This window comes from Electrophorus electricus, chromosome 1, assembly GCF_041902795.1.
Source record: "Electrophorus electricus isolate QZ-2024a chromosome 1, ASM4190279v1, whole genome shotgun sequence".
Taxonomy (NCBI): domain Eukaryota; kingdom Metazoa; phylum Chordata; class Actinopteri; order Gymnotiformes; family Gymnotidae; genus Electrophorus; species Electrophorus electricus.
Genome location: NC_137497.1, coordinates 38,751,060 through 38,776,750, shown reverse-complemented (window position 1 = coordinate 38,776,750; position 25,691 = coordinate 38,751,060). Strand labels below are relative to the sequence as shown.

The 25,691-nt window shown below is 37.0% G+C and overlaps 2 protein-coding genes across 2 annotated transcripts; both read right to left on the bottom strand.

Annotated features, from left to right (window-relative positions):
- Nucleotides 1-861: 861 nt before the first annotated feature.
- On the bottom strand, nt 862-11,903 carry LOC113582404 (ADP-ribosyl cyclase/cyclic ADP-ribose hydrolase 1-like). Its single transcript, XM_027018148.3, has 8 exons — nt 11,443-11,903; nt 9,248-9,377; nt 8,684-8,819; nt 8,339-8,421; nt 6,768-6,841; nt 5,450-5,536; nt 2,389-2,472; nt 862-2,273 (listed from the first exon to the last, which is right to left on the bottom strand). The coding sequence occupies exons 1-8, from the start codon at nt 11,646-11,648 to the stop codon at nt 2,159-2,161; spliced, it is 915 nt and encodes a 304-aa protein (XP_026873949.2). The 5' UTR covers nt 11,649-11,903; the 3' UTR covers nt 862-2,158.
- Nucleotides 11,904-19,876: 7,973 nt separating this feature from the next.
- On the bottom strand, nt 19,877-24,080 carry LOC113582405 (ADP-ribosyl cyclase/cyclic ADP-ribose hydrolase 1). Its single transcript, XM_027018149.3, has 9 exons — nt 24,071-24,080; nt 23,720-23,840; nt 23,399-23,525; nt 22,609-22,747; nt 22,344-22,426; nt 21,824-21,897; nt 20,670-20,762; nt 20,171-20,257; nt 19,877-20,086 (listed from the first exon to the last, which is right to left on the bottom strand). The coding sequence occupies exons 1-9, from the start codon at nt 24,078-24,080 to the stop codon at nt 19,948-19,950; spliced, it is 873 nt and encodes a 290-aa protein (XP_026873950.1). The 3' UTR covers nt 19,877-19,947.
- Nucleotides 24,081-25,691: the final 1,611 nt, after the last annotated feature.

Sequence of the window (25,691 nt, the reverse complement as noted above, 5' to 3'; positions counted from 1 at the left end):
GAAATATAAATTTGTAAATTTATACAGCGATAAGCTAACCTATTTTCCCATTCCCTGTGTAACTCAGATCTTGTAAATACTATTAATTCACTTAGAAATAATTTTTAGGACATAGTTCTTAAAATGGGTCTTCAAAAAGGACACTGCCTAAGAAAATAAACACCACCCACAAAATCCTAATGCACACATGTTCTAAATCTTACTGACCAGTTGTGTCTTTCTCATTTGGAGCGGATGAAAAGTTAGAATGGCTGTTCCAGTAGGTAACAATATGTCAGAGGTTAAGCTTTCCTAAGATAACATTATGTGATAGACTGATTCAATACATACTGACAGCAAGCAATATAGAGATTTTAAAAGAAAATATCAAACAAACTAACATGTTGGAATGGCATTTGAATTATTATTAGTTGTCTCTTTAAAAAACATGATGTAGATCTCACCCATATTTTTTAGATAATAAATATTTTATATTAGAATTTGTAGGAAGAGAGTTTTGCATGCGCACGCACACACACACACGCGCACACACACACACACACACACACACAAAACAATAATAGAAATAGAATGGACACTTCATAAGGTTCTGTAACTGAATTTCATAATTTGCATTTAACAGTATGTTTACTAGGATATAGACATACTGTTAGCCTCTAACTGTAGTGTTTCAAAAATAAAACCATGGTGTCAAGATCACACAGCACAACCATTAATGTAGCAACAAGCTGTGTCTGAAATGCATGCTTTCCTACAATACTTAAGATATACTTCCTATTGTATCTAAAAAGGCAAAAGTGTTATAATCAGTGTCAGTAGAAATCAAATGCTGTACTAAAATCTTAAATTCAGGGCCCCTGGTGACACATACACAGTTTATTATAGATTAGGTCATATTTACATACTTAATACATGGTAGAATGATAAAGGTAAGGACAGAATAAAATTTTCTGCTAGCATACTCATCATCTATATTATGTAAACCTTAAGTTAAGAAAAGACAAGAAAAGTCCTTATTCAAAATAAGGTCATCCCTTAGATAGTAAATCTAAAAGGATGAAACCACAAGTTATGACCCAGGCAACAGCTTGTAAGTTTATAATGGGAACAGAAATATTTTTGATTGGGAATTTTAAAGGCAGTTGCAAGAAAACCTTAAAAGATTTCATTGACATCACGAAAGAGATTACATCATAGCTTGTTTTCATGTATTGTAGGTTTAAACTTAGGCTTTGGTTAATAGAAACAACTGATCCAAAGTAAAAGCCTAGTTTGTCAGTTCATGACATACCACATCTGATAATATTGTGGACAGAAACATAATTGACTGGGAAAATGAAAGCCCGTGGCAACAAATCTTAAAAGATTTCACCCAAAGATTAAAATATTTTCAAAATAAAAAATCTAGAATTGTTAAGAAGTATGTTGGCTATTTTAAAACACAAATTACCTGTTCATTCATAACATGTGAGCTGCTCTTCAGTAAGCAGGAGGATAGGGATGGCTAATTGACCCATATTACCTAGGAGCCACCCTGTGTCTCCTTCTGGTGCCCAAAGGTGGCCTATCAGATGGCCTTCTTACAGATTCTTACAGGCAGGCCTGTAGGTGCCATTCATCCCTTCCAGATGCATTCTTATCTTTCCAGAATTATCATCACCCTTGGTAAATATGAGCAAAAAAGTGAAGAAATTGTGTCTATTTCATGTCAGTTTGATCTTAAACAAAACTATAAGAGAAATATAACCTTTCAGAAATAAAATATTAAAAGAAAAAGAATATCACTGGTTCATATTAAAACAAAATCTCAAAAACGTCATAATAATTGGCAAACCTAGAATCTATTGTTAATAACATATAATTTACACTATTTATATATTCCCTGCTATAGTCTAAAGAATGTATGATTCACGGGTGTACTGTAGGTTAGACTGCATTTTTCACAAATAAATATATATATGTTCAGCATGTTCTCTGTTAGTAAACATGTTCTCTGCACAGAGGCATATGTCAGGATATGTCAAGAGGTGACACACACACCACAAAACAATCTTGATTAGAGGTGCAATTGAGTTATTTCAACTTATATGTTTTGGTGCCGTGGTGGGTGATGTAGAGCTAGGCTGAACTGACTGTCTTCTTCAGCAGCTCAACTTGTTTAGAGACTATGCTTTGCTGCAGTATTCCAAACCAGGCCAGATCTCCTGGAGCCTTTCTTAAAGCAGTCACTGCAGGGGATGTCTAGATTCGAAATGCAGCCTTGAACTGTGGTCCTACAGATCAAGAGAGATAGTCAATCACTCATACAACAGTTACAAGTACAAGCCTTTTAAGATAGTGCCATGAAGATAGCTAAGTTAAGATCCTGCACCATTACACTTTACTTACAAGGGAACTTCTCTGCAGTTGTAAGTAATGTTTGGGTTCAAAGCACTTTGTAGATCCATGAATGAAGCATTTTCACAGGTAGTCCTGATGACAAGGAGAAAAATACACCTTAAGGGAATGGTGGAATTTTATCTCCAAGAACATTTGCAGTCTAGTAATTACATGGCATGCTTTATATCCTCTTTCGTTTGTAAACATTGCTGACTTGCTTTATATGAACTACTCTTGGTGAAGTTCTGTTCCTGGAAATTATTATAGGTCTATTAATGCTGTAAAACAATTGCAAAACCTTTCAGCATTAATTATTAATAAAGTGCACTTGTAATAAGACAGTGTGTCTAAGACATTGGGCCCTAGTCCTGGTCCTGGGGCAAGCACTATCACTGCTATGTCGTTAAAAGTCCATGCGATTTTCAAGCATTTCTTCACACTGCGGACAAAGAAGGTGAAGTGGAATAAAACAGGAGGGTGATTACACAGTCTCCCAAATGTCAGTCTATTACTCCTTCCAAAAATCCATGCTCACATGTTACACATCTCTTACAAAGCAGTCCAAAAGGCAAAAGCTAGACATAAAAATGTTCAAAAAGAGGTTACGTGGCTCAGCAAAGGTCTGCATCTCTCTCTTTCTATCAGTTCCCTCCCCCACGCAAACTGATCTTATGCCTTCTCTTTCAGACCTGACCTTCACCACAACTAGCACATCCTACCACATTAGCATAATGTTAATCCAGTTATTTTAAGTGATGTTGCCTATCCTCTTCCTAAACATCTTAAAATTGTCTTTTAAAAGTAACAATTTAAAGAATTTCTACAATCCTAATAAGATGGACTTTTTTTTTTTTAAACTGAAATACTTAGATATGGTTGAAAGCAAAAGAAAATGTGCTCCTGTTCCGGTCAACATATTTATTTTTGCATACATTTTTGTATTTTTTAATTTTAATGCCACACCAAACCTGTAAACAGGTAGACTGTCCACAGTAATTTATGTTTGGTCAGATTTATTAGTCTTCAGTCCCAAATATGTCCTAACATAATACTACAGTGTGTATGGCAATCTTTACATTCTTTATTCTGATATTTGACTTTAACCTTGTGTGCCCTGATGTTCTGGTGTCATCTTTTATGGGTACTTGCCACAAAAATGCTAAAAATCACTGCTATTGGAAAATAGGTGCTAAATAGTAGAAGAAAAGTACTGCCATATAAGGAGGGCACAAGTGTAGGAAAATATGCATTGGTATGTGTATTTACCATCTAAAGCCCCATAACTGTTTTGAACAACTGTGTTCTTCTATGATGGGCCTTTGATAACTAGGTCACAGTAGCGTAAGTCATTGTGATGGGTTAGTGTGTGGTATTGTTGTTTGTTTGGGAGACTAAAATACTAAATGGAAAACAAAATGACATGACTGTTCTACTTTGTATTTTGCACACATCGAAATACAATTGTGCTGTTCCTAAATTACATTTTCTTATTCCATTCTGAAATTCTGAGTTTTTGTTATTCCATTCTGCACATACTCTCAAGCATAAACCACAGACCCCTGTCTCAGCCTCATGAAGGGGAGAAAGAAAAACAGCCTAGACAGAACAACACCCATCACTGGGCATGCAGACATACAGTCACTCATGTTAGGCCTCTTTTCCCTGTTAACACACTTTTATTACCTCACTACCCATGTGTTTAGTGACAATCTCATAGTAGGATTAATTGAACTGCACCCAGTTGAACTAATTATGAATGCCATGTGGCACTGAGACAGTAACAGGCAGTGCTGCCTCTCCCACAGTCTGCCAGTATCATGGTCTGTCATTCTCATGGCTATTGGGATATCAGTTGCTTGTTAACAGAGGTTGCAGTAACTCACATACAAGAAAGTCACAAGCAAGTCTTAAGCCCAGTCAAGGAATCAAGCAACACGAGTCAAGTCAGTGCTCATGTTCAAACAGGTCAAATCAACCCAAAATTAAAAAAAAAAATTAAACACTTAATAAAATTATATATATATATATATATATATATATATATATATATATATATAGAGAGAGAGAGAGAGAGAGAGAGAGAGAGAGAGGTGTTTTCACAATAGGGATAGCACAGTTGGCACTCTGAAAAGTGCTAGGTGTTAAGGATTATCTTTTCAGAAAGTAGGAGGAAATCAAGGAAATAATACACTGCAGAGAACATAAACATTGAATGAAATGTATATGCTTACCAAATTATCCCTCACCTCTGTTTCTTAAAATAAAAAACTCTAATGCTGCTGGCTAATTTGACAATGCTGATAGGACTGGATCAGTACGATAAAATGAGGCAAGGCAGCTTTAATTGTATAGCACTTTTCATACACAGTGGCAATTCAAAATGTTTTACCCAGACCAAAGCATTTAATAATAATGTGTATTACATCCAGACATTTATTACCTGAGGAAGGTTTTAACCAACAACAGAGAAAAGAAAGGTGACATATACTTAACATTTTATTGAACTAAAATGCAGTTGATTTACATAGAAAGCCAATTAAATAATGAATTATTGTGAAAGGGGCTATGTGGGTGATAGGCTATGTGTGTGTTTAGCTAGGTGTGGGCCAGAGTGTGACAGATATACTGGCACTGACTATGAAATATGAAACTACCTTTTTGACATTTTCACATTTACTAAGAATATTGGAGATTTCTCAGAAAAAAATGGTATACCAGGAAAACAAGGGGCAAACTGTTTCAGCCAAGGTTTTTAATCTGACAATGGGCATTCCTTGAACATAATCACCTCTTTTCTAGCTGTTTGAGTGATGGCTGAAAAGGATAGGCAATGAGTATTCAAAACATGTTTCAAATTTCAAAGAATCTATTTCTCTCTACCCTCCTCTCTCTCTCTCTCTCTCTCTCTCTCTCTCTCTCTCTCACACACACACACACACACACACACACACATACACACACACACACACACACACACACACACACACACACACACACACACACACACACACACACTCACACACACACACACTCACACACAAAGATTTAGAGTCCAAAGCAGGCTACTTACATGTCTGTGTCCTTGGTGACAAGCAACACAGTCAAACTATGCACTTTTGTAGAGTCAAGGTTCCTCACTTCTACATCTCCAAAAATACTCGAGTTAAGAAAAGAAAACACAAACATTAAAAGCAAATACCACTACAGTATACTTATGCTTTAGGATCCACATTAATGATGGCCCCACCTTGCCTCCCTGCTAAACCTGCCCCTAATCATTTAGATCTCTTTGATTGGCTCTTATGGATACTTATAAATTAGCTTGGGTAAGGATAAGTGGTCCACAAATATGGGTTTCTCAATGGCCAATGCCAATATTTAGAGAGCAGGGAGCTCAAAAGCTGTTATATATGTTACTATTGTTGTTTTTTGGCATCTTATAAAATTCAACAATATAATAACAAATAACAAATTAGGCACCAACTTAAAGGAACATTTATTTAACACTGTTACCGTCTGAATGTCTCTGTTTTCTTAAGTAGATCTACACTGTCTGCAGTGCAATTGTTTTAACTAAATAAAAAATGTTCAATTGAGTGCCCACATATAATCACAAAATTAAACTTTGTAACACAAGAACAACTGATGCTAGGAAAAAAAAATTGGACAATGCTCAAAATTGACTTTTACTAGTAAGCAATTGTCTGCTCAAGACTGGCAAGGTTGTAGTGAAGAACACAGTAATTTTACAATTTAACAAAGGTGTTAGGCATTTACCATTGAGGTATATAGTAAGGTATGCTATTATTAATAGTCATGAAAAAAGACAATGTGTATTTTGGTTTCTAACAGTGTTAGGTTTCAACTTTGGTTGATTTTTATTGGTTAATTTTTCATTTCTAAGTAATCAAGTCTGATGTAACAGATGATAATAATATAAGTTGGCAGTATTTGTTTGTGTGCAGTAGTCTGCTTGTTTCCTGACTGTAGGCTCTCTTTTCTCTTTTATGTTTTTGCCTCCTTTTTTAAATTAGTGAAGTGGAGAAAAAGAATTTAATACCCAGAATCCTAATCAACTAATAAAAAGAAAGTGATGCCCAATCAACCAAATATAAATAACATGTTATTTTGATCAGTAAGATGTAACATGAATTGTTTGTAAAGAAAATATTGTTGGCAAACCAACAGAATAGGTCTTTTCATTATTTTATGATATAAGATGTATAATCTGGCATTATTTCGACAAATATATGTTGATAGTGCCATGGATTTAGGGAATTGTAGGCATAAAGTCACAGGCCAGGTGTCCCGAGAAATCTCAAAGTCAAATGCAGGCACAAGTCTTATGGAAGATCTGTTGAACAGATGGTATGGACTGTGTGTGGTACCTGGTGGAGCTGAATGGGGATTCTAGGGATCCATTGAGCATTGTAGACACATTCCCACATGCAATGGCTGCAAACTGGTAAGTAAATAAGATGGAATGATTCAATGTTCCTTGCATGGCATAACTTACACATGTGTATACCTGATACACTTTTCAAACTAAAACACTTCCTTGACAATGTTATTGGTATGATACATTAATGTGTAATTCATATTAATGTTCTGCTCAGCATTTCCCTGATCTTCTGAATTATATCTGAAAAATCTTTAGAACAGACTCCAGTCCTGGAAGACCAAAAGTCTTGTTTGGTGATTTTTTGTTGTTGTTGTTGTTCTAATATATTATAATATAATAACATAATCTGAACTTTCTCAATGAGCTTTTCATTTTGTAGAGACTAGAGGTGCTTGTATATAGAAGCAATATTCATTTACATGTTCAGCATTTGCTCATATGTGTCAGTATGTGTGCTCCCTGGGAATCATCTCATGACTGTGACATTCCTAGCACCTTGCGTTACCTGCTTTACTCAATGAGCTAGAAGAAAAGGCTACTCTGAGTTCATGGAATCTGGGCCTATATAACTGGGTAGCACCAAGGCTGATACAATCTGCTCTTGCAGGACACTGCCCACATTCAATCTGTTGCATCCAGTACTTTAGATCAGGTTTTCTCCCCTACCCTGCACATTCTAGTATTTCTCACTGTTACAACACACCTGATTCCAATCAATAACAAGTTCTTCATGAGGATAATATGGGTGTGCTGGGTCAGGGAGAACATTAAATTGTAGAGAACACTGATACTGCAGGACCAGGATTGAGGAACAATTATTTTGATTACTCCCCACCAGTGTTGCATTGTTCATAAAATTATAACTAAACAAGAGGCTCCACTGTCTTCTATCACAAAAGTACTATTTGATACATCCACAATAAACACTTTCACTTTATTCTTGCATCATTGACTTGAAAGAGGATCAAATTAATGCCTTTCCATAGTAACTAAGGCCAAGGTCCATTGAGTTCTACTGTGTAAAGACACATCAACTCTCGATTAGTTCATTAATACCAGATTATGCTTCCTATCATTTTAGTATGCTGAATATAAGTAGACTGGAAGTCTTTCTAGGAAACTAGAGCAACAATCTATACATTGTACTACCTCTCCTGTGGGGGACCAGGATTCAATCCCCATCTGGGCAAGTGCTCTATGCTATACCAGTAAGTCTTTTGGCAGGAATCCTACCATGACCCTCACCTACTTCTGTAACATAACTGAAAATTGTAAATTGAGCAGGCAAAGAGCATCTGTTAAATGTCAATTCCCAAAAGACAATTTGCCTGCTTTTTCAATTTTACAGGCTACATTTATTTATGTTAGTTCATGTACAAAGCATGATTTTGACTAATTTTCATGCTTCGATTAATCATTAATGCTTCTTCCAAAGCAAAACACCAATCTACAAAACAAAAGCAAATCACTCAAAGAAAACCTTGTTGTCAATTCATTTAACACTAGGAGCTGACAGAGTAATGAAGAAATATACTAATATTGCCTATGCATACTCACATTAGCAGAAGCTTTAATCCAAAAAGAGCGTACTGGGTTATTCACACAGTATGACCAAAGAGGACAATCAGTAGTGAAGGTTTCTGTTGACAGAGAAAGTTTAATCCATATCCATTAAATATACAAACACCATATATAAAAAAGCCCATATTTAACAGACTGGTTTTTGATTTAGACAACAATACTATCATGGCTAACAACTTATGGAATTGAGCATGATATGAACAAAAGCAGTTAGCATGGCCACAAATAAGTTTTTGTGCCATGTAAACATCCGACTGTATGTTTGCTACGTCTGTGGGTTTGGCTAAAATATGTTTTTAAACCAATTATGATAAGCTGTACCTTTGCTTTGATTTTTGCTGCACCAGGTCAGTTCATTAAATGTGAACCCAAGCAGTGTATCCTCCAAAGTTACCAGGCATTCTCTGTTCTCTGTAAATTCATGTACTAAGGTTTTTGTTTTACTCCAAAACAGCATCTGCACAAATGCACACACATATGTACACATGCAAATTAAGTATATATAATTCTGGAGATGATTCTAGGTGAGTAACTGCAGTGTAATCTATGAGATGTAGTAAGAGATGTAGAGATATTCAACATTGTAGTGAAGTACACAAGGTTTCCAGAGAAACAGGATGTCGAAGGAGGTCCTGCATCAGCTGTGCAAGCAAAATACTTTTGAATTAGTAGGATAAACCAGTTTATATATAAAGAAGTTATAAAACATCAAAACATCTACTTTTTCATGTACAGTATCTTGTCTACATGGGCCAAGATTCCTGCAGAACAATTTCAACACTGCAGAATCTATGTCAAATGTCATAGTTCTGAACTGCATTAGACTATAAAAAAAAAAAATGAATGCACATAATGGGGGGAAGGTGGGGATGATTACATTCTTACAGTATTACAGGCAAGCTGGTTTTTGACAAGGTTTATTAGAGGGTAGTATGCCTCAGGAGGAACATCACATGGATCTCTCCCCACATAGGCCTGCTCAAAGACTTGCCAGATTGTCTCACAGTCACTGTACCTGCAGAACAATAAGAGAAAGGCAACCCTGTCACCCTGGTACTGGCAGAAATATGCTCCAGGAAGGAATAAGAAGAAAACACATTAGTGACCAGTATAGTTTCTGACAGCCAGTTGTGAACTCTTAAGTATTCTGTATATTCTGTGCATTTGGAAGTTGGCTGTCTGCAGAAAGTAAAATGGGGAAAACACATACACACACACACACACACACACACACACACACACACACACACACACACACACACACACACACACACACACACACACACAAACAAACAGGTAGAGAAGTTGAGATGTTCTGTGTTAAGATGTGATTTTCTTCTTTACGATGAGAGGAATGCTTCAGTTAATAAGCAACTTTACGCCTACAAAATGTGAAAGGCAATTGGGGATTTAGGTCATGTGGTGCTAGTAACTGCCTATCTTATGTGACTGGTAAAGTAATTATCATATATATAAAGTACAAATTTCACAAATGTTTCACATGTGCAACGGCTATAGATAGGTATTGAGTGTCCTTAAATATAGAGCTGATAATGATTGTACATGTAATTATACAGTGGGTTCTTAGTTTGTGTTCCAATAGCAATGTAACATAAACACAACACACACTTTATTAGAAAGATCCACGCCTTTTACGTGCACCTACACTCACTGGCCCCTTTATTAGGAACATCAATCTTATAGGATCATTTTAAACAGGTACAAATATACAGAGTGTAGCCCACATGTTTTATTGCGCGATGTATGATAAACCTAATGGCTACCGTACAGCGGAGTCCTTTGCTGTCTTCATACGTACACAAAGGCCCAACCTCTTCACGTAGCACTTAAAATGATGCATAGCCACTTCATGTTACATGATTGATCACCAGTCCAAGCAGATTTTCCCATGTATTTCCTTTGTTTGCATTCCCTCTGAGAGGGTTCTATCTTAATGACATTCTTACGCTAAGATATACTAGAATAAGGATTTCTACCATGGGGACAACTAGCACTAATTTAAGTCGCTCTGGAGAATAAGTCGCTCTGGAGAAGAGCTCTAAATAGAAATGTAACGTATTCATTATGGGGTAGTTTCTGGCCACCTGAAGCAATGCTGATCAAACTGTTTCTCAACACAGCGGCACTGATGTGTTAATAGCACCGCAATGTTTTGTTACACTAACAACAGTGCTGTTAGTGTATTTGCAAGTGTCAGTGTTACATCTGTATTTGAACCGTCTGCCAACCAAAAATATCCATCCAACAGCAGACCTGTGTTTGGAAACTGTCACTTAATAAAGAGTTGGCTAATACAAGCTATTTATGTCAACTTATAAACCACAGCCTCAAAACTTGCAATGCGTTTTTAATATTTCTGATAAAGACCATAGTGCAGACTAAGGGCGAGTATATGAGAACTAACTATGTAATCCCTTTTCACAACATATTTAACAATTTTCTAATTCCTCATTGTCTTGCACTAACAGATATGCCTACTCATGTTGTAACCACCTCAGTATTAATAGCTGTTTTCATGTTATAATTTCCAAAGATATAGAGGTTTTATTAAAGGGTGGTTTAACACATACGTATATTAATAGCCTGTAATATGTGTAACATTACATATATTAAATGAACTAGATTGTGCCATATATTCCTCGGGTAATTAAAAACATATGTCTGGATACTTTCTAACAAAATAAACCACACAAACTTTCACGCAAAGATAAGCGAATATGAATCGATAAATTGTGGCTTCAGAAGTAGCCCGTATAAAATAATAAAATTATAATAGTTTCAACTGTCATATATGGAGAAACGATAGCGACGAGTGTATTCCAAAAAGAAGAAGCATTAACTCGCATGCTTTGTGACAAGGCGTTGATTCTATGCTTTAGCACAAGTGAAATCATCGGTGCTGTTCAGCACTGCAGGTTACTGAGCAAGCGTAGAAATAGTCTAAAAACAGAACTGGGAATTTATGCAGTAACCGCTCCCTACAGCTGTCAAATAGCCTACATATAAATTTAATAACTCAGGAATTCTATAGGCTACCGAAATGTATCAGAATGCCTTACCCTGACAAGTTGGTATTTTCTTTTAGATAGGTTTCACATTTACCAATGACGACATTCTTGAAACTGTCAGGCTTTTTGAGATTTTTCACAGTGACTCCAAGGACAACGGCGAGACCGATTACAATCGCAAGGACCACCGCGCCTACAAAAATGAAGCGATATCTTCGTTTTCTGTGCGAATCGTTGGTGACATCTTCAAATGACATGTTTGCTCAAAGGAGAAGGCGAAACAAGTCTTATGGAAACAAGTTTTGTTTCGTCACGACTCGTATAAAACAAATGTTTGCAGTAATTGGAAAATTGCGCGTGTACTACTGTAAAAGCGCCCTATTTTAGATGCAGTAACTGTATATACGTTTCAGTGTAACAGGCACGCGCACCAGCAGACTAGGGGGTGGACTCGGTGAGTGCCATCCAGGACATCGCAGTCACGCCATCTGCTTCGCAAAAGTTTGGTCGCGCTAACTGCACTGACGGCTTAAGTGCGAAATGTGTTCTTCAGCTTAAAAATATCTTACTGAGGTTTAATGCATTGAAAGAAAAGTACACTTACTCTTATACCCATGGTATGATCCACACTCATTTCTACTGTAGGAATTTGGACTAATGGGGTAGGCTACGTATATGCAATTTTTGAAGCTGTATAAAATAATCAAATTATCAGATCTCTTCACTAAATTCAGTAAATTTAATATGATTTTGCTACCTCACTACTCCAAATATCAGGCCATGGGTACAGGAATAAGTGTACTTTTCTTTCGATACATTAAACCTCAGTAAGATATGTTTAATTAAGATGAAGAACACATTTCTTTTAGATTTTCAATGTCTGCACTAAAAGTGCGAGAAACCTTTCCCCTACATCGTTTTACACACTGGCTACCGTATTACAAAATGTAGGCGCGCACTTAAATCGACAGTGACGCTAGCGCTAGCTATACTATACTTCCAGGACGATTCTCGAAAAAGAATTACAGAGTAGCTTATGGTTACGTTATACGTTTTAGATGAATACAGGAACAACAGGTATATGTTTAGTTCCCAATAAAGCTCAGTACACCCTACAGAGCAGTGGTAGTTCAGTGGTTAAGGTGTTCAACTTATAATCAGAAGTTCAAGCCCCACAACTGCTAGGCACTTATTGCTCAAAGCTGTGCTCGTAAATGTAGTGGATTCAATACATTCATCAGTGGCTTTTCACAAATCTTATCAGGTGATGTGGCAAAAGGATTTTTCTAGACCTTCAATATTAGCTAAAAGAAAATGGTATTTTATAGGATTGCTTAGTTCATTTTAATAGTTTTTTGTCAGTAATTATATTGTGCCAGATTTGTCACGACCCTGTCTAGTCTTGGAGGCCATGACAAAGGGTTTGAGTGAAACAGCAGTAGAAATGATTAATGGAATACAAACCAGATAAAGTTGACAGCAAAGGTCAAGTGTTCAATTTTCAGTGTTCAAAGACAAGAAACTGGTGCGATAGCATCAGGAGTAACCCAGGCCAACACAACAAACAAAACCACACTAGAAACAAAAAGACAAGCTAACAAAAAGAAACATACACTGACTACATTGTTAGAAACAGAAATAAACCCACACTCAAACAAACAAAATGGCAGCTACTCCCTACCACCAGTGTGTACCTATATACAGGACAATACATAAAAGATACAAGAAACATATATTATCCAGCAACCAAACCAATAAGGGGCAAAGCAAACCATAAATCAAGGGACAAGGCCAAAATCATACACACAAAGCCAAGCAAACACAAGCTCAAAATGCAGCATCACCAATCTCTTTTCCAATGAGCCCCAAGCCAAAGCCGTCTTCTCCTCTTCCTTTTATATAGTCCTTGCTCACTGGAAAACCTGGTATGGATCGGGATGGGGAATACTGGAGAGTCAGAGGCAAAACCTGGAACACAGGGAAGACAGACGCACAGGAGGACATAATACATGCATGATAGTTGACAATTTATGATAATCAAATTATGCAGAAACACCACTGCTACTCATAATGCGTCTGAACTACTGAGCCTTGCTAATCAAACTATTATAGCTACACAATCACCTACTGTTAATGTCCATTGGGACCAAAGTTCTTTCTATCTATCTATACTTAATAATCTAACTACTCCATAGCATCACCTGTTATAATTAAAAAAGAGCGACTGAACAACTTGTCCCACCTTTAACGATGGCCAACGTTCGTTTTTTACTGCCACTATTTGTTGAGTCCTTTAACTGAATCTCCCTCTCATGGTTGAAGTTGCTACAGAATGCTAACTCTTAGCCATTAGCTCCTCTGTGATATTTTACGTGAATTTGAGGGAGAGCAAAACTGAGGGATAACGACTCCAGAGCACACTTAACCTCTTATTGCACTGCCATGGTTACGATAACTTCACACAACACCACTCAAGGTAAATGCCGGCCCATCCAGGGCATTTTGACAAGGCGTGCAGATAGGAGACTAGAAAAGGGTTCAAATGTTCAATCAAACACCCAGAACTGCCCACAGTCTGGTCATGAGCCAGTTCCTGTTTCGACAAGAGTGTGCAAGTCCCAGCAAGCAACTGGCAATTCACATTGCTTGCTAATATTTTGTCAGTCCAACTGTAACACATGCTTGCTTCATTTAATACATGAAATGGTTGTTTATGATGGATAGCATTTGTTCAACTAAGTAACTTGTGGCATATTAACCTGTTAATTTTTTGTGTTATCCTTCCGGGCTTCTGTACGCCTCGGCCTCATCAGTACTGTAGATACATTTTGCATGGAACAGCTTGCTTAAATTGAGTTCCAAAGAGATTCTTCGTTCTTGGGTGACTCTTTTTGTACAGTATTGGGCCCCTGTGATTGAACTCACTGCTGCGTGTCTAAGTCAACCTTGTAGCCTTCTCTAAACAATTTTGTCTTATTTTAGCCATTATTCTAACCTGACATGGGTAAATGGTTAGTACGTCTTGACAATAAAGACAGCTCCAGCTATCATCATTAACATTACTTCCTTTAATGTTACAAGACAATGTACAAATATAATCTCATCATGTACTTTATTAGAAACATGGTCAGCAGTGGTTCCGTGGTTAGTAAATGTCCAGAAATAAACAAGCTAGAGGGTGGCTTACCAGTTGTGTATGGGAACAGATGGCCTAGTATGTAATAGCACACCTACAAATAGACCTATAAATAGGTATAGGATTGTAAACAAATGGAAGATTGTGCCATAAAGAGAAACAACAACAACAAAAAAAGCAAAACAGAGAATGAGCATTCTTCAGAGGGAAGTAAACAAAAAGAAAATTTTTAGAAATACGTTGGTATTAACATTAACATTTGCAACATATATTTTTAGATTTTGACATTTGATATTTTGTTTGTGAATCTTTCTGTTTAATACTTGTAATTTGACTAAATAGGACAATCATGATGTAATACTTGATAAATGAGCTTCTCTATGAGCATGGACAGCAGCCCCAACTCAACAGAGCAGAGTCAGTTGTAGTCATAGAAGCTCTAATTTATTCGCAGCAGAGAGAAGGTATTTGTAGAGTGGAGGTGCACATGGGGGAAAGGGCAGTGGTGTGGGAAGCAGGATGTGCATGTGTGACAATGTCACAGTGATATGGAACAGAGCTAGTGATGAGCAGTTCTGAGATTAGTCAACTGCTACCAATTGTCATTATTTCTACTGATCAAAATCTGCTCTTATGACATTAAGGACAACTTAAGGTCAAAGAGGGCAGTTAGTTCTTCATATGGAACATAGAGTACTGAATCAGCAGATTAGGGGGGCGAGAACAGTCCATGCCTGAAAAAAACATGATTTTCCTCCTTATAACAGACTGATTTTATACTAACAATAAGATTTGTATTCTTACGATAATGGTCTTTAGTTTCATTACATGAAATGTAAAATCTGCTTTGCCAGTGGGCAAGGCAAGTCAGCAAGCACTTTTGAATCACAAGAATACATCCAACATAAACATTTTAGACCTGTGTTGAACAACACTCAAGTGGAAATATATAATATAAAGAGGTGAAAATGTACGGAGATCACTGACCAGTTGCAGTAGTCAACAAAGTACATTTTGTTATTGCACTTAAATACTTTTTGAACGCATCTGTACTTTATTAAGAAAAGGTCAAGAGAAACTTAAACTGATTATTGTGCTCTTTTAACATTTCTTCAAGTCTTTCTCATTTCATTTTTTTGTTTGGCATAAAAAAAAAAATTGTACCAAAAATCCATTGTTCTTTATCACACAACACAATTACATATACTCACCAGCCATTAGAAACATTAATTTATTAGAATTTTAAAATGTATAACATTTATTTCACAGTTAATGACTATAGGCTCTGTGCTTATCAAATGTGGGAGAAACTGATTTAAAGCACCATGCAAGCAGGGATCAAATAAGCAGCAAATATATAGCCAGACTATATATTTAACAGTCCTTTAATAACAAGGTTGCTACTGCTGAGGATGTTCATTTATCATTTATCAGCAGTTTGACCATCTGCCAACTGTTCATTCAAACTAACCCAGTCACTACACCACTACCAAATAGAATAACACTATGTTGCATGGAGAGGATTTTACATTTACATTTACATTTACGGCATTTAGCAGACTCTATCTAGAGTGACTTACAAAAGTGCTTTATCATTTACTCATAGAATACATCCTAGCCAATAAAGCAGGTTAGAGTCTGATATACAAATGATCTAGAATACTATAGAAATACAGGGATCACTGCTGATGCCTAGAGGTACAAAATACATACGGTCTATATTAAACATTGATAAGTGTAATAAACAATAAGTGCTAGAGTTTGTTAAACAACATCAGTGTAATAAACAATACCCTACAATAAGTACTAATTTAGTCAGTCAATATGGGAGCAGGGTCAGTTGTCATTTAAATATTCCACAAACAGATGGGTCTTCAGTCTGCGTTTGAAGACTGCAAGGGACTCTGCTGTCCGGACAGCAAATGGGAGTTCATTCCATCATTTTGGAGCAAGGACAGAAAATAGTCTCGTTGCTTGTCTTCCATGAGACCTGAAGCATGGTATTTCAAGCCGAGCCATACTTGAGGTTTGAAGTACGGATCAGGCTTTGACCATTGACCTCATGTATGAAGAGACTTTTCCATTTGTGGCTTTGTAGGCAAACATCAAGGTTTTAAATCTGATGCATGCAGCTACTGGAAGCCAATGAAGGGAACGCAGCAGCGGAGTAACGTGTGAACTTCGGAAGCTTGAAGACCAGTCATGCTGCTGCATTCTGGAGAAGTTGTAAAGGTTTGATGACTCTTAGAGGAAGACCAGCAAGTAGCGAGTTGCAGTAGTCTAGCTTTGAGATCACAAAAGACTGCACAAACACCTGGGTAGCTTCTTGCGAGAGAAAGTGCAGAATGTTACAAAGGAGAAATCTGCAAGACCGGGCTAGATATGAGACATGAGTTGAGAATGACAACTGGTTGTCCAAAGTTATGCCCAGGCTACAGAGCCACATCTAATCCATGTAAACTATCCACTGGTGTCCCCCAGAGCTCACTATTAGGCTTTCTTCTCTTCTCTTTGTATACTCATTCTTTTGGTGATGTAAGATCTTCTCATGGCTTCTCCTACCACTGCTATGCTGATGACACCCAATTAATTCTTTCTTTCCACCCTCCGACATGAAGGTTTCCAGACATATCTCAGCATACTTCACTGACATTGCGTCATGGATGACAGCCCACCACTTGAAGCTCAACCCCAGTAAAACCGAGCTTGCGTTTATCCCAGGATCTCCCAGTTCTTACCATGACCTCACAGTTTTCTTCAAGAACTCCCTGATATCACCATCTGAAGCTGCTCATAGCCTGGGCATAACTTTGGACAACCAGTTGTCATTCTCAACTCATGTTTCAAATCTGACCCAGTCTTGCAGATTTCTCCTTTGTTACCGATGAAGTATTCAGCCCATTCTCTCACAGGAAGCTGCCCAGGTACTTGTGCAGTCTCTTGTGATCTCAAAGCTAGTCTACTGCAACTTGCTACTTGCTGGTCTTCCTCTAAGGGCCATCAGACCTCTACAACTTGTCCAGAATGCAGCAGCATAACTGGTCATCTATCTTTTGAAGTTCACACATCACTCCACTGCTACACTCCCTTCATTGGCTTCCTGTAGCTATCTGCATCAGATTTAAAACATTGATGCTTGGCTACAAAGCCAAAAATTGATCAGCCCCTCCATACATGATGTCAATGGTCAAAGCCCGATCCGTACCTCAAGTACTTTAAAACTCAAGTAAGACTCGACTTGAAACACCATGCTTCAAGTCTCATGGAAGACAAGCACCACTCCGCCCTGGCTCCCAGATGGTGGAATGAACTTCCGCTGACTGTCCAAACAGCAGAGTCCCTTGCGTTCTTCAAATGCAGACTAAAGGCCCATCTATTTGTAGAATATTTAAATGACCACTGCTCCTGCTCCTGTGTTGACTAACTGAAACCCTAGTACTTATTGTAGGGTATTATTTATTGTACTTATTGTTGTCTGTTATAAAGTTGTCTGTTATATGTTTTGCCCTTCTAGGCATCCGCATTTATCCCTGTATTTTAACAGCATTCTAGTTCAATGTCTTCTTGGACTTCTTGGACCTACTATATTGGCTAGGATGACAAGAGTGAAAAATATGGTCTTACAACAGGGTTGACACTGTGAGCCTGTTTATCAGTAATTTTTATTTCAGTTTAATTTTTCACCCTACCGTGATCTTTGTTTTTGCTTATCTATGGCATTAAACATTAAACAAACCTGGCAAGATGCTAATGTTTATGCATACTTTTGATAACACTACTACAAAATATTACCTGCCTGCACAAGTTTTACCACCATCGACCTGAAAGAATGGGGTCACTTGTGACAGTACTTGCAGTAATATTTGTGATAACTGTGCTTAACAATTTACTGCTGCAGTGGGCAACCAATTACATCTCTTGAATGCTACAGCTGAAGTGCCAGTCCATATCCCCAGTGGGATAACACTGTACAGTAAGTTGAATCTGTCATTGGGTTAACCTCAGTATCAGTTTTGTTTCCAACTGAGAAGGAAAACTAATACTATTGCATCAAAAATGCTACACGTGTGTCAAGAAGACATGGAGTTAAGATATGTCAAATATAGTGGATGTAAACATAATAGCATAACAACCCCCATGTGACGTGACCTTTTGTTTATGCTTTTCTGTTACAAGTGACTTTGTTTTGATTTCTGGCCACATCTCCATCAGGTGTTGTGTATTGTGCCTTATTTGCCACACCACCTGATGGAGGTTTGGCAGGAAATCAAAACAAAGTCACCTGTAACAGAAAAACATAAACAAAAGGTCATGCGCTACTGTCATGGCATGGCCTCCCTCTCCTACACTCCTCCCCGTGGGTGTGTGTGTGTGTGTGTGTCCATCGTCACACCCGTACTGGGTTAATTGTACATACTACACCTGTTCGTAGGTATGTGCATTGTTAGCACAGGTATTTAAACCCTTGTTGTGCTGTTGTCGCTATTTGACCCTTTGTGTAAAACACGTAACACTTAAACGCAATTATTGCCAGTGCTACATTTTTGCGGTTTTGTGCTGTTTTTGGTGTTTTGGTTTCAGTTTTGTTTGAATTGTCAATCAACCCCTTTTTCGTTACAGAGACTTGCCTCGGCATCCCACTCCCTCATCACGTTGCGTTATAGCTGCCTTTTGTTGCATTGCCACCTTTTGTTGGGTGCACATCATAATATCCATATGATGTATCTGTTATTCTTACAAATATGTGCATTTAGATGACTTAGCTGTCATGCCATTGTTTAATGATCTATAAATAAAATATTATGTATTGGAGATTGAATTTAACAATCTACTACAAACTTAGGTTCAATAATAAAAAATGAAAAGAAACCAAAAGCACATTCTGCTTGTGCATCAATGTGACCTCAAATTGCAAATAACAATCTCCAAGACATGATTCATATGAAAAGTTACAGCTGGTTGGAGTTGGGGCTACTGCCAGGTATCATGATGATAACTGTTTTATGACTTAATACTTCTTGAATTCAGTGACATTTTTCTTGCTTGTATCAACTGGTATGAATATTTGCAAAATCCAATTTTGGAGTTTGGATATACTGTGTTTTGAATATGCTGCTCGATGTAATGTTAAACAGAGCAAGCATTAAATGTCACTTTAATAAGCCTTCAGTACTCTAGAAATAGTGTTAAGTACAGTGCTATGTCTCATGTTAGTTTATCAGCCCCCCCTAATAGTTGTCATAGAATTTGTGTGTGTATATGAGTCCTAAAATATCCTGTTTTTTTCTGTTTTATTCTTATACAAAGTCTAGGACAGTTGGCAGTACAATTTTTAAAATGATGCAACAACTGTAGAAATGTTCATAACACTGATCATTTAAGTTGTACTTAGGAATTTAAAAATACATTTTAGTTGTAATTTATGGCATATTCCATGGATGGAATAAAATAAGATGCTGTAGTTGCTCTTCTGCACTGCAGGTGTGTGAGATGCTGTTGGAACATGCTTGACAGGTTGGCTGTCCTGGATTCTTTGTGCACTGGAGAATCATTAGTATCCTTTTATGAAACATAAGGTGTATGTCATAAATTACAAACCTAGAAAAACATGCTCTATTTTTAAAAAAGGAGTGTGATACATACTCATCACTGTCTGTGCAGGACCAGTGGAACCCTCGCAACTGTAGAATATTGATGAGTTCCAGAATTGAGCCTTTTGAGCAGGATTCTCTAAAAATGTAAAAAGCGCTCATTGAGTAATGTGAACAAACTCACGGACATTTTAATCTTGAGCATTGAGAACAGCATATTTCTCTCTCTCAGTGACTTATTTGGCTGCAGTGTTTGTGTTATTTTCAGTTACTCCTGAAATGAAAAGGTACCCTTCCTTAGGTATCAGGCAGATCCTTGCATTCCTTATAGCAAACATTCCTTGAAATGTCAATAACATAAACACAATCCTGTAAAATGGAGATTCAGAAGTTTACAGTTTGATAATGATTAAGTGTATAAACCCAGACATTGCCTATTCCAAGATATTTACCCAGTGTCTATACCTAACAATAAGAAGACAGAGCCAATGTACATGATGTGGGCATAAAACAGATTTGTAAACCAAGATAACCAATTCTCTTTCTCTTACATGAATGGGCCCTCCAGATTGGGAATAACTTTAATATGGATGTGAGACACCGTCCTGGGGTTCAAATTGCCAAGCTCCACACTCGCAAACATGCTGGAGGAAATAAAATCACACAAATCAAGGGAAATATATTGGGAGGGGTTATTGTTCCTAAATCCCTAATTAGCTTGTTTTAAAGTTAAACATTCAGTTAGAAAATAAAGATACAGACTTCAGAATTAGTTGAATAGCCGGTCCCATTCTTTATTGCAAGTCAAAGATAACATGCATGTAAGGCATCCTCCAGAGAATGTGTGAGGGGTAGACAGGAGCTTAATTTTTATACACTTTTTCAAGGGCAATTATGCCCTCCATTTTTTCATATAGTTCTCTGAAGTTTCCACTATTATGTCCAACTTGTACATTATTCCTATTACGCAAATTGATGTTCAATACCTATACTAGTTAGATCTTGGTACCATTACAGTCCATGAGAAGACTTCTCTTATTTATTTATTTATTTATTTATTTATTTATTTTAATTACTTCATTTTACGTGAGGTTGGATTTCTACACCATCCTGTACCTGATGGAGAGATGATGTGTCTTACACAGAAGTCAGCTGAAGCCTACCCAGAATCCTTTGCAGAAGCCTGCAAGCCTCTGCTCTGTACACAAATCATTTTATAAGTATACAGAATCCCTCTGACCCTTTATGTTTTATGTTAATAATACTTCTAACTCAATGTTCAAACTTCTTTTCTCTGTAAACACTCTTTTTATTACCTCAGGCTTGTGACTACCTTCGGGGAAAGGTGAAAGTGTAGGATTATACTGTACGAATTAAATTAAAGCGTAGTTAAACTGGGCCATCTGTTGGAGCCAGTATGAACTGCAGTTGTCAGTTATCACTCAGATTTTCAGAACACTTTGACTGTTAAGTATGCTAAGACTTTCTCTTTTGCATATTTTTTTCTGCTTATCACTAGACAAATGTGTTCGATTACATTAAATTACATTAAAAAGTGTTCAATTACATTAAACATATGCAGAGTAATCCCACAATTACTCCAATCTATTTTATGAATAACATTAAAATATATGTAGATACCATAGCCACAGAGAATGTACCTGTAAAATAAATGAACAACAGTGTTCATGTTAATATTTCTTACCTTTCCCTGCTGAAAGCATTCTCAATTGATCCATTTAAAAGCACTGTGATGTTTCCACAGGCTGCTGCAGCAAACTGTAAAAATAAATATGAGCATAGAGGTTACAAGGTTAATCGCTGGGATTATACATATTAGCTGACATTGCTGAAGCAAATCTGATCTAGAGTCTTGTAGTTGGATACTAGCTATAACATTAATGTTATAACATAAAATAAATTAAATTAAATTAAGTTAAATAGTGACCCCAACACTTGGCAGTGCACTCAATTTTGAATATAGTTGCCATGTGTTCTGTGATGAATGGTCACAGAATGTGACACTGCACTAGGACAGGCTAGAATGCGAAATCACTATGTCACAACATTAAATCCATTCTTGTGTAGCATGTTCTTCAGGATTTCCAAACTGGATTTCCAAACCAGTAATAGTTTACTGGTTAATTGAAAGTTCAATGTAATTTCCTGTTTTTTAAACAAAGAAATATCCAATGTGGAATTCATGATGAATTGTTCAGCCTCACATTTTGTGACGCCCTCTTCCAGAGTGAATACACAGGATGTGTCACACATGATGACCATTCTGGACATGACTGAAAATCAAAACCTGTTGGAAGAGAAAGACTTTGTTAAAATAGCAATAACAAAATGTAATTTCACATCAACGTATATTTTTCATATCATGTTGACTTTTACTAATGCATTCCATCTCCTATGCACTAATAGCTTGCTTGTCTAAATGTGCAGCAGTATCTTCCTCTTTGTAAGCTGTATGTGTGCTGAAAGCACCTCTGTCTCTTTCCTGCTGTCCACACCAGTTGAGGTCATTGAACATAAATCCCACCAGTGTGTCTTCTAAGGTCCAGAAACTTCCTGTTATAGCTGAGTAGGTGTGCATTAGCCCTTGTGTCTTGCTCCAGAACAGCATCTGTTTTTGATATTGAAGTATGGATGACACAATACATTTAAAACAAGGGTGCATATGTCCAGTTATAAAGAGCCTTCAGATGGACACTTAAACTGATATAGGGCTTCATAATCATTCATAATTAGTTCAATCAAGCGTGTTAGAATATAATTACTCATATCTGTTTTAGATCAACATGTATCAAACAGCTGGAGACCATTATACAATATCACATTTTTTTATATCAAAATTTCAGTGGGGATGTCTGATCCTTTAAACAAGCTTCATCATGGACATCATTCTCGATCATGACAATACGATTTGAGGTATTAAAGGCATTTTTGGCATGTATTGGTTGTGTAGTTGAAAATGGGGCCCAAATGCCTGAGATTTATTGGACTCTATAGTCTGTTCAGTTATCTGATATGTCTGAAGAGAAAAGGTTTAAATGACAGAGTGTAAAAATAGCTACATTTTTCCTTCATGTACATCAATGGTGGGTCAGGTTCATCAAATTTAAACAAGCCTAAACAGCACTTTTAATCATTTTTGTGATTAAGTATTATTAAAACTTAATTTGGGTCCCAGAATCCTAGATGGATATTTGATAAAACAGTCATCTCCCATTTCCCACTTCTGCACCACGTGTGACATCTCCATAGAGTCTCTCACTTTGTCACAGGGGGGAGTCTGAGTTGCAGCCTGGAACATTCTCTGGTAATCCTTCACTCCCACACTGCATGGTGTCCTCTGGACCACTGCTTCCTCAAACTCATGCCAGATCTCCTCACAGTTATACCTACATAGTGCACACACATACACAGGCATTACAGCAATTATGCACATTCACTTTTATGCTAAACTAATAGTAAAACCTGGGTTAATATTCTAAATTTTTGCAATTTTTAAAACTCATACACCAAAACAGATTCAGATTAGAGTTTATTTATATATGGAATATATGTAAGAAAATGCTCCATCTACTTGTCTCACCTGGAACTGGGGTTGACCAGGGTAATGTAATTATAACATCGCCCAATCACAATTTGTTTTAAATAAGGGGTGGTTCCAGGCCCTGAGTTTACTTGACCAATGAGGAATAGAACAATGAGTTCTTCAAATAAAAAAAGAAAAAAGGGGAAAGGAAGAAATAGAAACACCTTTATTTAAATATAAAGTCAAAATAGTCACATAATCAATTTTCAGCATTATTATTGATTGGTTTATTAACTCGGATCCCATTTGTTTAGTCGTAGGCATGGAGGAAAAACATAGGTCTCCATCTCAAGTAAAAAATAAAAACTGTTAGTTTGAACTGTTCACATTAATCACCAGTGTACTTACCTGCAATCATACTGCAATTTCCTTCCTTCCTACTCCCCCTTCTGACAAACATGTACATTACACCTGTGAAGCAGAATTGAAAAATGCAAAACAATCCTTTCGGGTACTAGAAAATAGATCCAAAGTAAGGACCCAGCCATTGAGCAATAATGGCTGCAGAAAGCTAATCTAATATTTGCTGCTCTTCACATAATAAAAACACCCTAATGCTAATAACATCAATGACATATGTGAAAAATAATGTATGAATTTACAGGGATTAGAAGAGAAACACCATGTGCAGAATCAATTTTAAATACTTACTGTATAGAGTCCATTTGTTCATGAGTAAGGGCATTGTGTTTCCATGCTTTCACATAAATGACTCAAATCCATCTAATGGGCAGATGAATGTGGCCATACCCCCTGAAATTGCTTGTCCCATGCTACAGATGAGAATATGGTTTCCTTGTAGTGATTCCATGGCTTATGTGTACATGTATTTATACACACACACACACACACACACACACACACACACACACACACACACACACACACACACACACACACACACACACTATGAAAACACAAAACATGTGATACAAGGTATGAAATCTGCAATACCTATGCCCACACGAATTATGTTCTAGTCACATCTAGTCACAAGTTTTCAGAGTTAATTGAATGCTCAGAGAAAAGTATAGTGCATACCTTCATAGTGAACCTTTAGACAAAGAGCAGCGAGCATTCTCCCACGCTTCGCTACACAACTCCACTGCACACATATGCAGGCTCCCATGACTTTAATTACAATGGGCAGCACCTCTGCAAAAGGGAGAGGAATATTTGCCCAAAGAATGCTCCTGTTTTCCCCATTTGGTTAAAACTAAATAGGCTATAATGCCTATGACAATGGTTGTATTTTATTCTAAAATCCCCATTCCTTCCTATCATCCTAAAGGAATTTATTGTTTTAAATGAAATTCTTTTTCAAAATGTGTACATGGTTATTCACGTATAATTTCTAACTGAAAACCCCCTTAAAGCAGTTAGATTGACTCAGAAATAGAACTAGATTCTGCTTTTAAGCACACTTATACATGAAGATATACTGTTTACATGAAGAATAGGCCTTCATCACATCAAGCAAAATGAAACGGAATTAAATCTGGCAATGTCACTGTGTAATGGTGAAACTACCCACCTTCATGCCTATTAAGCAATATTCTTTACTAAGTAAAACAAATATGCAAACGAATATAAAAAGGGCATTCATTTTTCCGCGTGTTTGGCATGAATATCTGCATCACGTTGTGAATCACAGTGCCCACGTACAAAGGCGTTTACATTACACAAGATATTAGAGTTTAAATATATAAAGCTTATTTATTCCAAAGCTCTATTCTTTTTTTTCTTTTCTTTCATCTTCTACAGAGTGTCTCTTTCGTAATTTCTAACACTACGAATGTCACTATGTGTTTTGGCTTTTTCCAATAGACCCCGAGCCAAAGAGACTCCAGCCATGTCAAGAGTTTATTACAGAGGCGTGGCTTGTCTTTTGACTTCTGTCGTGGGTTGCCATTCCAGCCAACTGAGGAGGGTCAGGACCTCAGGACCGTAGTTCCAGCGCCTTACAAAT